Genomic DNA, 13,020 nt, shown 5'->3' with positions numbered 1-13,020 from the left:
TTTGGACAATACTACAACCTCAGACTTCCCACACTAATGTAACCCAAGTAGACAAAAAGGAATATAGTACCTCCGGTCATCGTTGTTTCCTGAAGCCCTCCACTATATTTACAACAGGCATCAGCTCACTAGATACCATGGGTTCTTATTGTGGAATTTGTTTGCCACCAATTATATTAGAAAAAGCTTTAATGAAATGCAGATAACACAAACTCTACAAAGATGGACACTGTAGGTAAGCTCTAGGCTATATGTGAAAAGTTGGGTAGTATTAGGTTTGGACATGTTGCCAGGTTAGTCAACATGTATTAGAAAACATCAGTGTGACATATCAGGTAATGGACAGACACGGCACATGACAGGATTTTACTACGGTCCATGGGACCACAGGGGAGATTTCTCTCACTTCCTACACCAGTGACAACACCCTAACCAAGCAGATTGAATGTACCAAGTTGATCAATCAACTTGGTTACAACCAGCTTGCCGTATTTTCTTGCGATTATCGCGAGTGTCTGCCTCCCGCCGGGAAAATAAAAAAGTTGCCGATTCCCTTCAGCACTGTGTTGATGGGGGAATCGTGAAAATTGCTTTCTTGCAACCTGTAGTTGCAGGAAATTAATTTGCACCATGTATGGCCTGCCTTAAGCCTTTTTCAGGTGGCCACTCTTCATTATGAACAGCAGGGGTTCCACAAACAGATCTGCTAAATCAAAAACCGAACAGAACAGATGGCACTCGTGACAACTGTGTCCTTTCATTTTTTCCCTCCATTTTGTGAGCAGAGGCAAATGGAGCCACAATGGAGCCTCTATGAGCAGGTGGATAAATGCATGTGAATGCGTTTAAATCCTTTTATCATTAACCCGTCAAGGCTTAGCTCCAAAAACAGAAACTACACACAAACTTATTTTTTTGGTATTATTTAGACCTAGACAGATTTGGATATTTAACCACTTCCATACCGTGCACTTACGCACCTTCCTGCCCAAGCCAATTTTCAGCTTTCAGTGCTGTCGCACTTTGAATGACAATTGCACGGTCATGCTACACTGTACCCAAACAATTTTTTCATAATTTTCTTCCCACAAATACAGCTTTCTTTTGGTGGTATTTGATCACCTCTGCGATTTTTATTTTTTGCTCAACAACTAAAAAAAAAAAAAAGACCGAACATTTTGAAAAAAATAAAGTTTATTTTTTTTCTGTTAATTTTTTTTGTAAATAAGTACGTTTTCTTCTTCGATTACGAGCACTGATATGGCGGCACTGATGGGCACCGATGAGACGGCACTGATGGGCACCGATGAGATGGCACTGATATGCGGCTCTCATAGGCGGCACTGATGGGCACTCATAGGTGGGCACTGGGCATGGATGGGCACTGATGGGTGGCACTGCTGGGCATCACTTGTTGATCCCATCTTGTGCCAGTCAGTGCCCATGTTGCCAGTCAGTGCCCATTTGTGGGCACTGATTGGCATCTATTCTCATTTTTAATTATTGCCCCCTTCCCTGGTGGTCCAGTTTGGGCTTCCCTGGTGGTCCAGTGTGGGCATGCGAGGGGGGGGGCTGCACTGATAAACAATCAGCGCGAACCCCCTCGTCAGGAGAGCCGCCAATCGGCTCGCGTCTGTCAGACGTGAGTGAGGAAGAGCCAATCATCGGCTCTTCCTGTTTACATCGTGATCAGCCGTGATTGGGCACGGCTGATAACGTGGTAAAGAGCCTCAGACTGACACCCCGCATCACCGCGCTGCGCAAGCGCGCCGGCATGTTATCCTGCTGGACGTCAATAGACGCCCAGTCAGGATTTCAGAACCACTTCCCGGACGTCAATTTACTATTGACCGGGGCGGGAAGTGGTTAACAAGATGTAAACAGATGCATGCCTGCCTATACACCGACATTGAGATTCTGATCTAGCTGAAAAACTGACAGGCGGACCTGATCAAACCGCTCATGTAAAAGAACCTTTGTGGGGAAACGGACAGCAAAAAAAAGCTGATGGTCTCTGGCAAAAACTGTATTATTATGGTGCCTTCTGAAAAGATTTTAAAGTGATTGTAAAGGCAGAAGGTTTTTTATCTTCATGCAGCCCCATCTCTATCCAGCAATGTTGCATGAGAGACTTGGCATCCCGGGACTCTCCTCCTCATTGGAGAAGGCAGAAGTGGAGCGCCATTGGCCCCTGCTGCTGTCAAAGTCAGCGAGCCAATGATCACTGGTCCTCTCCAGAATAGGAAGCACCTCCCTGATCCCCAGGGCTGCAAAACCCCAGGTAGGTTATCACTGGAAGGTGGAGAGGAATATCTATAGGGGTTTAGTTCTGCTTTAAAGGCTCACTGGAGGTAGCGTTAAGGGGTTAATCTTCGATTAAGTGCTGGGTGACTTTTTATCCTTTTACTGTAGTCTGTATACACTTTCTGTCCCAATGTGACAACACTGCTGATCAATAAGATCCAGTAAATTATTGTCACCCTAGGACCAGAAGTGTGTGTTATATATAAATAAAAAAAATAAAAAGCATAAAGCTGACACATCTAAAGCTGACCATAGATGGATCATATCTCGGCCAGTTTAGCAGGCACTGGCCGAAATTTGATTAATCTCTGGGCAGGCTGGTTGTACGAAAGTTGATCCATCAGTCGTCTTCAGTACAACCAGCCTGCCAGGTTTTTTTCATGTGATCACTGCCAGTGGCTATTAAGGATGAGCTCCAGCGTGTTCGCATAGAACACGTGCAGAGCCTGCCAGGCGCTGTGCTAATCACAGCCAGGGAGTCATTTCCCGATCTCTGCAGCCGAGCATCGGGAAATGTCTCCCTGGCTGTGATTAGCACAGCGCCGTGCAGACTTCCTGGCAGGCTCTGCACGTGTTCTATGCGAACACGCTGGAGCTCATCCTTAGTGGCTATAGCTGTCAGCAATGCTCATTGTGCTCTGCTGGCAGGGAAGGCTCCCTGCCAGCAGAACACAAAAGCACTGCAGGAGGTATTCCCCCCGCCAATCAAAACAGCGTTGTGGTAGGGATTCCCCCCCATCAAAATGGTTTGTGTGGATGGGGGAAATCTAGCAATTTTTCCTTCCTTCCATCTGTGGTGGAAGAAAAGAAAATTGCATTATCTATGGACTGCCTAAAGTGGTTGGAAAGGCTGAAGGTTTTTTTTTATCTTCGTGCAATCTATGCATGAAGGTAAAAAACATCAGTGTGCAGCTGCCCGCCCCCCCCCCCCCCCCCCAACACTTACCTAAGCCCACTCTCGATACAGCAATTTGCATGACTCAAGACTCTCTCCTGATTGGCTCCCGCTGCTGTCAATCACAGCTAGTGAGGCAGGAGCGGGGCCGATTTACTAAAATTAGCGAGTGCAAAATCAGGTGCAGATGTGCAGCCAATCATCTTCTAACTTCAGCTTGTTCAATTAAGTTTGACAAAAAAATAAAAAAAACCTGGAAGCCGATCGGTCTCTCCAGATTTTGCACTCGCCAGCTTTAGTCAATTAACCCAGGGCTCGACAAATCCAGGGCGCCAAGTTGCCATGGCGACTAGAAATGGTACCCTGGCGACTTGGCTTGGAAGGTGGGCAAATCTGGTGGTGAGCCGTTGGTATTACAAGTTATTACCACCAGATGTGTAAGCTGGTGCCATCTGGTGGTGGCCGTTGGTATTACAAGTTAAGCATTACAAGTTAAACAGCAATTCTAATGTCATTTTTCACTATTTTTCACTGCCATCTTCTTCCCTCTAATTAGAACCAAACATTATGTATATTTTTTTATCCTAACACCCTAGAGAATAAAATGGCGATCGTTGCAATACTTTCTGTCACGCCGTATTTGCGCAGCGGTCTTACAAGCGCACTTTTTTGGGAAAAAAATTACACTTTTTTTAATAAAAAAATAAGACAACAGTAAAGTTATCCCCATTTTTTTAATATTATGAAAGATAATGTTACGCCGAGTAAATTCATACCCAACATGTCACGCTTCAAAATTGCGTCCGCTCGTGGAATGCCGACAAACTTTTACCCTTTAAAATCTTCATAGGCGACGTTTAAAAAAATCTACAGGTTGCATGTTTTGAGTTACAGAGGAGGACTAGGGCTAGAATTATTGCTTTCGCTCTACCAATCGCTGCGATACCTCACATGTGTGGTTTGAACACCGTTTACATATGCGGGCGCTGCTCACGTATGTGTTCGCTTTTGCGCGCAAGCTCGTCAGGACGGGGTGCGTTTTATGGCTCCTAACTTTTTTAGCTGGCTCCTAGATTCCAAGCAAATTTGTCAAACCCTGAATTAACCCCTCTGTGTCTTATGGAGCGAGCATGCACAAGTGCTCCCACAGCAGACAGCTTGCTATGGGGGGACCCGGCAAGGGCGCTGGAGGGGGACCCAAGAAAAGGAGGATTGAGTAGTTTGTTTTTTAAGTTTCCTTTAAATCATTTTAAGAACTGGAAAGCTGCAATATATTATATGTTTAGTATTGGTCAGTTATTCTCTGGGCAACAGCAGGTCATAGCTTTCACCTGTGGCTGCATGTTCTTCACTTGGCAGTACAGAACTCCTGCCTTGCCTTGATTTGAATCCAAACCAGGACATTATCTGTATGTTCTCCCTGTGATTGCACAGGTTTCCTCACACTCCAGGAAAGATTATTAGCTGCAGTATACATGTGAGATCAGGGTGTTAGCTTCTTGAGGGCAGGGGCTGATGTGAATGTACAGTATGGAACGTGCTGTATGAATACATTACACAATGGGCAGATTTTGACAGAAGAAGATCACTCTTGTGATCGGGGCATGCACCGATCAGAGCATGCAAATCTATGTACCTATCTGCTGTAATGCGGAGAAGTCAGCAACTGGATCATACACCAACACTATGGGGTTTATTTACAAGTGCACCATGGAAGTGCAGTCGCTGTAGATCTGAGGGGGACATGCAAAGAAAATTAAAAAACATAATGTTAGCCTGCACATGATGATAAAATCAGCAGAGCTTCCCCTCATTTCAGATCTTCCCTCAGATCTACAGCGAGTGCACTTGTAATGCAAAGTGGATTTGCCTTTAGTAAATCAACCCCCTGTATGTTCAGTCATCAGATGTAATGCACAATACATAGAAGGAGATTATATATATATATATATATATATATATATATATATATATATATATATATATATATATATATATATATATATATATATATATATATATATATATATATTACACACACAGTATATAAAAACTGGAGCAGACAGAACCTGGAGCAACCAATCAGCTTATATAGTCAGCTTTGAAAATGAAAGCTGGAAGCCGATTGGTTGCCATGCACAGCTGGCTGCTGCAGTTTTTCTGCACTCTTCTAGCACCGTGCATGCCATAGCCCATCATCAGCTCTCTGTCTGCAGCAGGTCATTCATTGATGGTGTGTCTTGTAACACGGGTGCACCCATATCTCTGGGGGGGTCCCCAATCACTCACCTCCTGAAGTCAAATGGCATGGTGTACCGCCTCCCACAGACACTCAGCGCTGATTTAAAGGGACCGCCGCTGGAGCTCAGTCAGCTTGTGTCAGAATTGTTCTTCAAGCCTGCCGGCTAGACACAAAGGAACTGGCGTCAGCGGAGCTGGCTGAGCGGCCTGTGATTGGTGGAGGTCTGAGGAGGAGAGGGCACATCCGGTCCCGGTTTAAAGAGACTCAGCATGAGCCACGTGGGGTGATGGGAGAAGTTCCTGCTAGTCCGGTGTTGTGTACGATCACACTGCTCTGATTGTCCTGTGTACACGGATGCTGGGATCTCTGCCAGGCATCTGTACTACCTTTACTTTATATATACAAAGATCTCATTAGCTTCTATTATCACCATGCTTCACTATAGTGCAGAGAAGAAGCTAGCCAGCTCTGTAGTGTGAAGCCTGCATCCACACACACACAGATCTGCATACTTTACAGCAACTTCACTTACTTTGTTTCTCTTCCGAATCATTTATTTATTATTTATAAATAGGCTTAAAGGGGTTGTAAAGGTAATTTTTTTCCTAAATAGCTTCCTCTACCTCAGTGCAGTCCTCCTTCATTTACCTCATCCTTCCATTTTGCTTTTAAATGTCCTTATTTCTTCTGAGAAATCCTCACTTCCTGTTCTTCTGTCTGTAACTCCACACAGTAATGCAATGCTTTCCCCCTGGTGTGGAGTGTCATACTCGCCCCCTCCCTTGGACTACAGGAGAGTCAGAAAGCCCACTAACGCGCAGCTCCTTTATCTGCAACGTAGAGAGCGTCCTGACTCTCCTGTAGTCTAAGGGAGGGGGCGAGCACAACACTCCACACCAGGGAGAAAGCCTCACATTACGGTGGTGAGTTACAGACAGAAGAGGAAGTGAGGTTTTCTCAGAAGAAATAAGGACATTTAAAAGCAAAATGGAAGGATGAGGTAAGTGAAGGAGGACTGCACTAAGGTAAAGGAAGCTATTTAGGAAAACATTTTTTTAACTTTAAAACCCCTTTAATAATTCAGCATTTAGGGGTCACCATGTAATCCGTTATTTTTTTTTTACGCTGCTTCTTAGACTTGCAGATCGGGAATTTATCTGTTTGGGTAGTAAATATTGATCTTTACACTTACAGGATTTGTTCTTCAAACAGTGTGAGCGTGTCAAGGTAAGCCGAGAGGCTTTCAGTTATGGGAACGTAGAGTGCAGCCTATCGGGCTCAGTGGCTTTTCAGTTTGTTTTTGGCACACTGGTTGATTTACTAAAACTGGAGAGTGCAGCTCTGCATGGCAGCCAATCCGCTTCTAACTTCAGCTTGTTTAAAGTGGGGGTTCACCCAAAAATACATTTTTAACATTACATTCAGCCGAGTTGTCCTAATGACAATTGGCTGTTTTTTTTTTTCCGTACATACCGTATTTTCACCGCCGCTTCCGGCTATGTCTTCTGCGGGACTGGGCGTTCCTATCTGATTGACAAGCTTCCGACCGTCGCATACAGCGCGTCACGAGTTGCCGAAAGAAGCCGAACGTCGGTGCGGCTCTATACGGCACCTGCGCACCGACGTTCGGCTTCTTTCGGCAACTCGTGACGCGAAGTATGCGGCGATCGGAAGCCTGTCAATCAATTAGGAATGCCCAGTCCCGCAGAAGACATACCCGGAAGCGGCGGTGAAAATACGGTATGTACGGAAAAAAAAAAACAGCCGATTGTCATTAGGACAACTCGGCCGAATGTAATGTTAAAAATTTATTTTTTGGGTGAACCTCCGCTTTAACCACTTTAATGCCTCCTTCCTGCCCAAGCTAATTTTCAGCATTTTTCATGACAATTGTGCGGTCATGCAACACTGTACACTGTAACAGTGCAACACTGTACCCAAATACATTTTTTATCATTTTTTTCCCACTTTCTTTTGGCGGTATTTGATCACCACTAGGGTTTTTAATTTTTTGCTAAACAAATAAAAAAAAAAAAAAAACATTTTTGAAAAAAATTAAATAGTTTTCTTTGTTTTTGTAGTAAAATTTTATAAAAAAAAGTATGTTTTCTACTTCACTGATGAGGCTGCACTGGTTATGAGGCACTAATGGGTACTCATAGGTGGCACTGATGGGAACTGAAAGGCCGCACTGATGGGCATGCATAGGTGGTACTGATGGGAACTAAAAGACCACACTGATGGGCACTTATAGGCGGCACTGATGAGGCACTGGCAGGCATTATTGATTGGTACCTCTAATGGGCATCCTTGGTGCGTCTGCACTGATAATCAATGTGCTGATTATCAGTGCAGACCCCGCCTGTCAGGAGAGCAGACGATCAACTCTCTACTCGCGCCTTGTCAGCACAGTAGAGGAAAAGTCGATAAACTACACTTCCTGGTTACAATGTGATCAGCTGATCACATGGTGAAGAGCCTACATCATAGGCTCTTTATCAAGATCAGTGATTCGGTGTGTGGCTTATCCTGCTGGACAGTCAGGATAATGAAACCACTTTGCGGCTGTCATATTGCTATATGGCAGACGGTTCATTAACCCCCCTGGCTGTATTCCCGAGTCTGACTCGGGGTTACATTTCTGTGCTGCGATCGGTAACCCCGAGTCAGACTCAGGCTCGCCTCGCTGAATCCACAGGCAGTGTTTACTTACCTTGTCCCTGGATCCAGCGATGCCACCGTGCTGTGTGAGCGAGCGGGTGCTCTCTCGATTCACACAGTGCCTTTTTTTTTTTTTTTTTACTTACAATTTATTTATTTTTTTAAATATTTATTGCAATTTTTTTTTTAAATCTCCCCTTTAAGACAGAGAAAGGGACTAAGGACACAGATTCCCCAGTCCCTTTCTCTGCAGCCTCAGCTGAAATAAATAGAGGGAAGCTCCTCTCCATTCATAAACTGAAGCATCGTAAACACAGGTTACGATGCTCAGTTATGTGAATGGACAGAGTCAGTGATCACTGACTCTGTCCATTCGGAAAAGGTAGGAGCCGGATTTAGCTGCTCCTACCTCCGCTCCCCATCCTCACAAATTGAGGGGGGAGAGCGGCACGGACAGGGGGGGAGAGAAGAGCAACACGGACGGGGGGGGGAGAGAAGAGCGGCACGGACGGGGGGGGAGAGAAGAGCGGCACGGACGGGGGGGAGAGAAGAGCGGCACGGACGGGGGGGGAGAGAAGAGCGACACGGACGGGGGGGGAGAGAAGAGCGACACGGACGGGGGGGGGAGAGAAGAGCGGCACGGACGGGGGGGGGAATAGCGGCACTGACAGGGCGAGAGAAGAGCGGCACGGAGCACGGGGGGGGAAGACTGCACGGGAGGGGAGGAAAGACTGCACGGAGCACGGGAGGGGAGAAAAGACTGCACGGGGAGGAAAGACTGCACAGAGCACAGGAGGAGGAAAGACTGCACAGAGCAGAAGACTTGCAACTCCTCTGCCTGCCCAGATATCGGCTGAGGCATCGGAGCATTTCCCCCGAGTACAAGTACTCTGGGAAATGCTCGGTATCGGTACCGATACTAGTATCGGGACATCCCTACTCAGTATATTTGAACACTGTGACTAAACTCCTACGTAACCATAAGATTATCTACCGTTGGGGGTACCCGACAAAACTGTCTGTTACGAAAGAGAATCGTACCTACACGATCACTTCATTGGAAAAAGGCCTTGACCTTCTCAAGGAATGGGGCATTCTACCTGACCCTGCTGAAGCTGGCTCTGTGAACAACACCCCTCGCCGGATCGAGCATGAATGGGAACAGGTTACTGCTAGGAATGCCAAATCACATGCATAAAGTGGACCGTTGGGCTCTGTTTTCACCTTGGTTCCCTAAACCCGGAACCGACTCAGTTCATTCAAACTTTTCCCCCAGTTGCAGTGTATTGCTGCCAGAGGGAACTAACCCTTCAGACTAGTTGCCGCTTTTATCGTAGTGGCGATGTTGCGTTTACAGCTGTTTTGTTTTTTGCAATTATTTATTTTTTGGTTTCTTAGTTTGTTCTTTTCTTTCTTCACTGGATGTCGGCTACCACACCAAGAGCTTTCCATCTTCGAGGTTTCAAATTTTTTTCTCCCAGACACTGTGCAAAGGCGAGTTGATACCTTCACCTGGTCATGTGAGTACTGTGTTTCCGTTGCTGATTTCATGATATGTGAGCAACTCATCTATAAAACTATACTGTTGGTGGCTTTATTGGAATTCCTCAAAGTTATGAACTTCCTTCAGTTTGCATCATTTTATATCCAAGTACTATTCCGCTTAATGTTTTGTCCATGAATACTAAAGGGCTCAATCACCTGGTTAAGCGGAGATCTCTATGGAAAGAGGCGCTCACTCACCACTGTGATATAATCTGTGCCCAAAAATAGATAAAAATCAATTATATAATGTACCTGTAGTTTCTAGTTTCGTTTTTGCTTGTTGTTTCCGCCTCTCTGCTGTACAGAGCCATAGAGCAGTGATGGTTTGGAAAACAAAACTGATCCAAAAGGGGGGTGCTGAGGGGTTTTAGACACACAGTAATCACACCTCCTTGATTAGTGACCACAGAGAGAAAGTTCCCAGTACTGTGGTTATCAGGAAACAGACAACCAGGAAGTGTGGAGATCAGAGAAGAATTACAGCAACTTGAGAGCAAAAACGAACAATGAGGACATGAAAACAGCACTGCATTAAGGTAAAGGAAACTATTAAGATAAAAAAAAAATTCCTTTAATGGGCCATTAAAAATGATAGCCATATCCTAACATTTTCTTTATTAGGAATATAGAGCCTTCTTGTTCAGTTTATTCCCAGTTATAGACAATTGGGATTTGTGAGGACACACTGTCAGACAAGCATCCCTTCTTCATGCTCTGAACTGTACTACTTGGAACTTGCAGAAAAGAGATGATCTAATCATATCAAGTAATTACACTCAGTAATCACCTATATATAAAGAATTTTCGGACTATAAAACACATTCAAAGTTCATATTTATGTCACTATTTTATGCTCTGTGAATGACTTTGTTCCCACCATATGCTTGACGTGATTGTCATCCAAAGACCTATTTTAGACTGAATTCCTCTGAGCTAGCATTGTAAATATATCTGCTTCCAGTGAAAGATATAACTCACAGTGACACAAAAGGCATACTGGCAAGTTGGAGAAGTTAGATAAACATTTGCACAGGATATAACACAAAACACTGTTTCCTCCTCCAATCTGAGGCGCCAAATGGAAAGGTTGCATGTAGATGCCAATTTTACTGATGTCTGGCTTCACACTAGCGGCACAAAAGTGGCAGGACATGTTCCTCTTTTATCTGCTGTGTGCTGACAGGCTCTTCCTATGGGAAAATGTAAGAGGAGTAATTGATAGACGTATGATGTGTCTAAGCACGCTGTTCATCCACTAGAAGCACATTGTTTTTTGTATTGAAATTGGTTAGTCCTCCTTCACACAGGTGATTATGTGCATACAGTGGATTTGGGTGGCAAGTGAATTCTTGCGGATGAGTTCATAGGTGAATCCTGAACAAGGCTGTTTGCATTTCTGTGCACAACCAGCAGTTACAGTGCCTTGTAAAAATATCATACCCCTTGAAATTTTCCACATTTTGTCATGTTACAACCAAAAATGTAAATTTATTTTATTAGGATTTTATGTGATAGACCAACACAAAGTGGCACATAATTGTGAAGTGGAAGGAAAATTATGTTTTTAAATTTTTTTTTACACATAAATATGTGACGAGCATTTGTATTCAGCCCCCTTTAACCTGATACCCCTAACTAAATTCTAATGGAACCAATTGCTTTCAGAAGTCACCTAATTAGTAAATAGAGTCCACTTATGTTTAATTGAATCTTAGTATAAATACAGCTGTTCTGTGAAGCCCCCAGAGGTTTGTTAGAGAACCTTAGTGAACAAACAGTATCACAAAGGCCAAGGAACACACCAGACAGGTCAGGGATAAAGTTGTAGAGAAGTTTAAAGCAAGTTTAGGTTATAAATAAATAAATATCCCACACTTTGAACATCTCACTGAGCACTGTTCAATCCATCATCTGAAAATGGAAAGTGTATTGCACAACTGCAAACCAAGACATGGCTGTCCACCTAAACTGACAGGCCGGGTAAGGAGAGTATTAATCAGAGAAACAGCCAAGAGGCCCATGGTAACTCTAGAGGAGCTGCAGAGATCCACAGCTCAGGCGGGAGAATCTGTCCACAGGACAATTATTAGTCATGCACTCCACAAATCTGGCCTTTATGGAAGAGTGGCAAGAACAAAGCCATTGTTGAAAGAAAGTCAAAAGAAGTCCCATTTGCAGTTTGCGAGAAGCCATGTGGGGGACTCGGCAAATGTGGAAGAAGGTGCTCGGGTCAGATGAGACCAAAATTGAACTTTTTGGCCTAAAAGCAAAACACTATGTGTGGCAGAAAACTAACTGCCCTCCCGAAGAAAATTATGCACCAGCCGCCACTGTCTTAAACCCTGTTGTAGGCTGACAACACACAGCATTTTTGTGGACTAGGTGGTGTCAGCCCTTCCCAGTTGTCTTTTAATAAAACACTTCAACTCCCCCCATCATATTATCCACAACATAAATGCTAATTATTTTGTAGTCCCAAGATGAGAATTTGGAGGGCTAATTAGGATCCAAAAGTGTAGATAAACCTAAAAATAGAAAATACCCAAATCATTAATACCGTGCTTTTTTTTTATTTTTTATAAATCTCTTTATTAATTTTCCATACAGAGAAAATCAAAACGTACATATACAAACACATTTCACCTTTTACAATAACATCTGCTCTTTCTTGAGCCTCCTAACAATTCCACTAACATTTTTAATCTAACACAATTACCTTCTTTGCATTCATTTCCTTCTCTTACTTTAGTGGTGTGTTTAACCTCCCCTTCTACCCTATTTATCCTGAAGCTGTCATAGGGTTTTCTATCCAACTTGCCCATACTCTCTCATATTTCTCTATGTCCTCTATTGCAGTACGTCTCCCTATATAGTGGCAAATTATCATTTACAAGGTTTTTCCAGTGTGCTCCCGAAGGGGCTTCTACCTTTTTCCAATTTAGGACCATCATTTTCCTAGCGTAAAACAATAATTAGCCCACCTGTATTCTCCTTCCTGTTGGAACAATCTTTCTCCCTACCAATCCCAAGAGGCAGATCTCTGCCCTCTGTTCCAAGGTTATTGTTACTGTGGCAATTATTCTCAGGACTTCCCTCCAGAATACCACTATCTTTGGACATGACCAAAATATGTGCATACAATTTCCTGGAATATCTGCGCATCTCCTGCAGTTCTGAGGGTTTGATGGAGAGATCTTATATAGCTTACAGTATATGGAGTATGACTCCATAAATTATTTTAAATTGTATTAATTTGTCTCAAAGTGATACCAATATCTGAAATGGAGACCTCCATACTTCCTCCCAGTTCTCCTCCACCAAATTTGGAACATCCCTTCTCAAATGTTCACTTAATTTACTTGTATCTAATAAT

General features: G+C 43.8%; 1 protein-coding gene across 2 annotated transcripts in view; it reads right to left on the bottom strand.

Annotated features, from left to right (window-relative positions):
- Positions 1-5,780, bottom strand: part of ERGIC1 (endoplasmic reticulum-golgi intermediate compartment 1) — a 147,509-nt gene extending 141,729 nt beyond the window's left edge. Inside the window, exon 1 of one of the 2 annotated variants that reach the window (XM_040344545.1) lies at positions 5,489-5,780. In XM_040344545.1, the coding sequence (XP_040200479.1) occupies positions 5,489-5,508 (20 nt within the window). In that variant the 5' untranslated portion in view covers positions 5,509-5,780. The remainder of the gene's footprint in view (positions 1-5,488) is intronic. The other variant, XM_040344544.1, reaches the window with a different exon arrangement.
- Positions 5,781-13,020: the final 7,240 nt, after the last annotated feature.

This window comes from Rana temporaria, chromosome 3 (assembly GCF_905171775.1).
Source record: "Rana temporaria chromosome 3, aRanTem1.1, whole genome shotgun sequence".
NCBI classification, from domain to species: Eukaryota; Metazoa; Chordata; class Amphibia; order Anura; family Ranidae; genus Rana; species Rana temporaria.
Note: the sequence above shows the minus strand (reverse complement) of the source record. Positions and strands in the feature narration are given on the sequence as shown.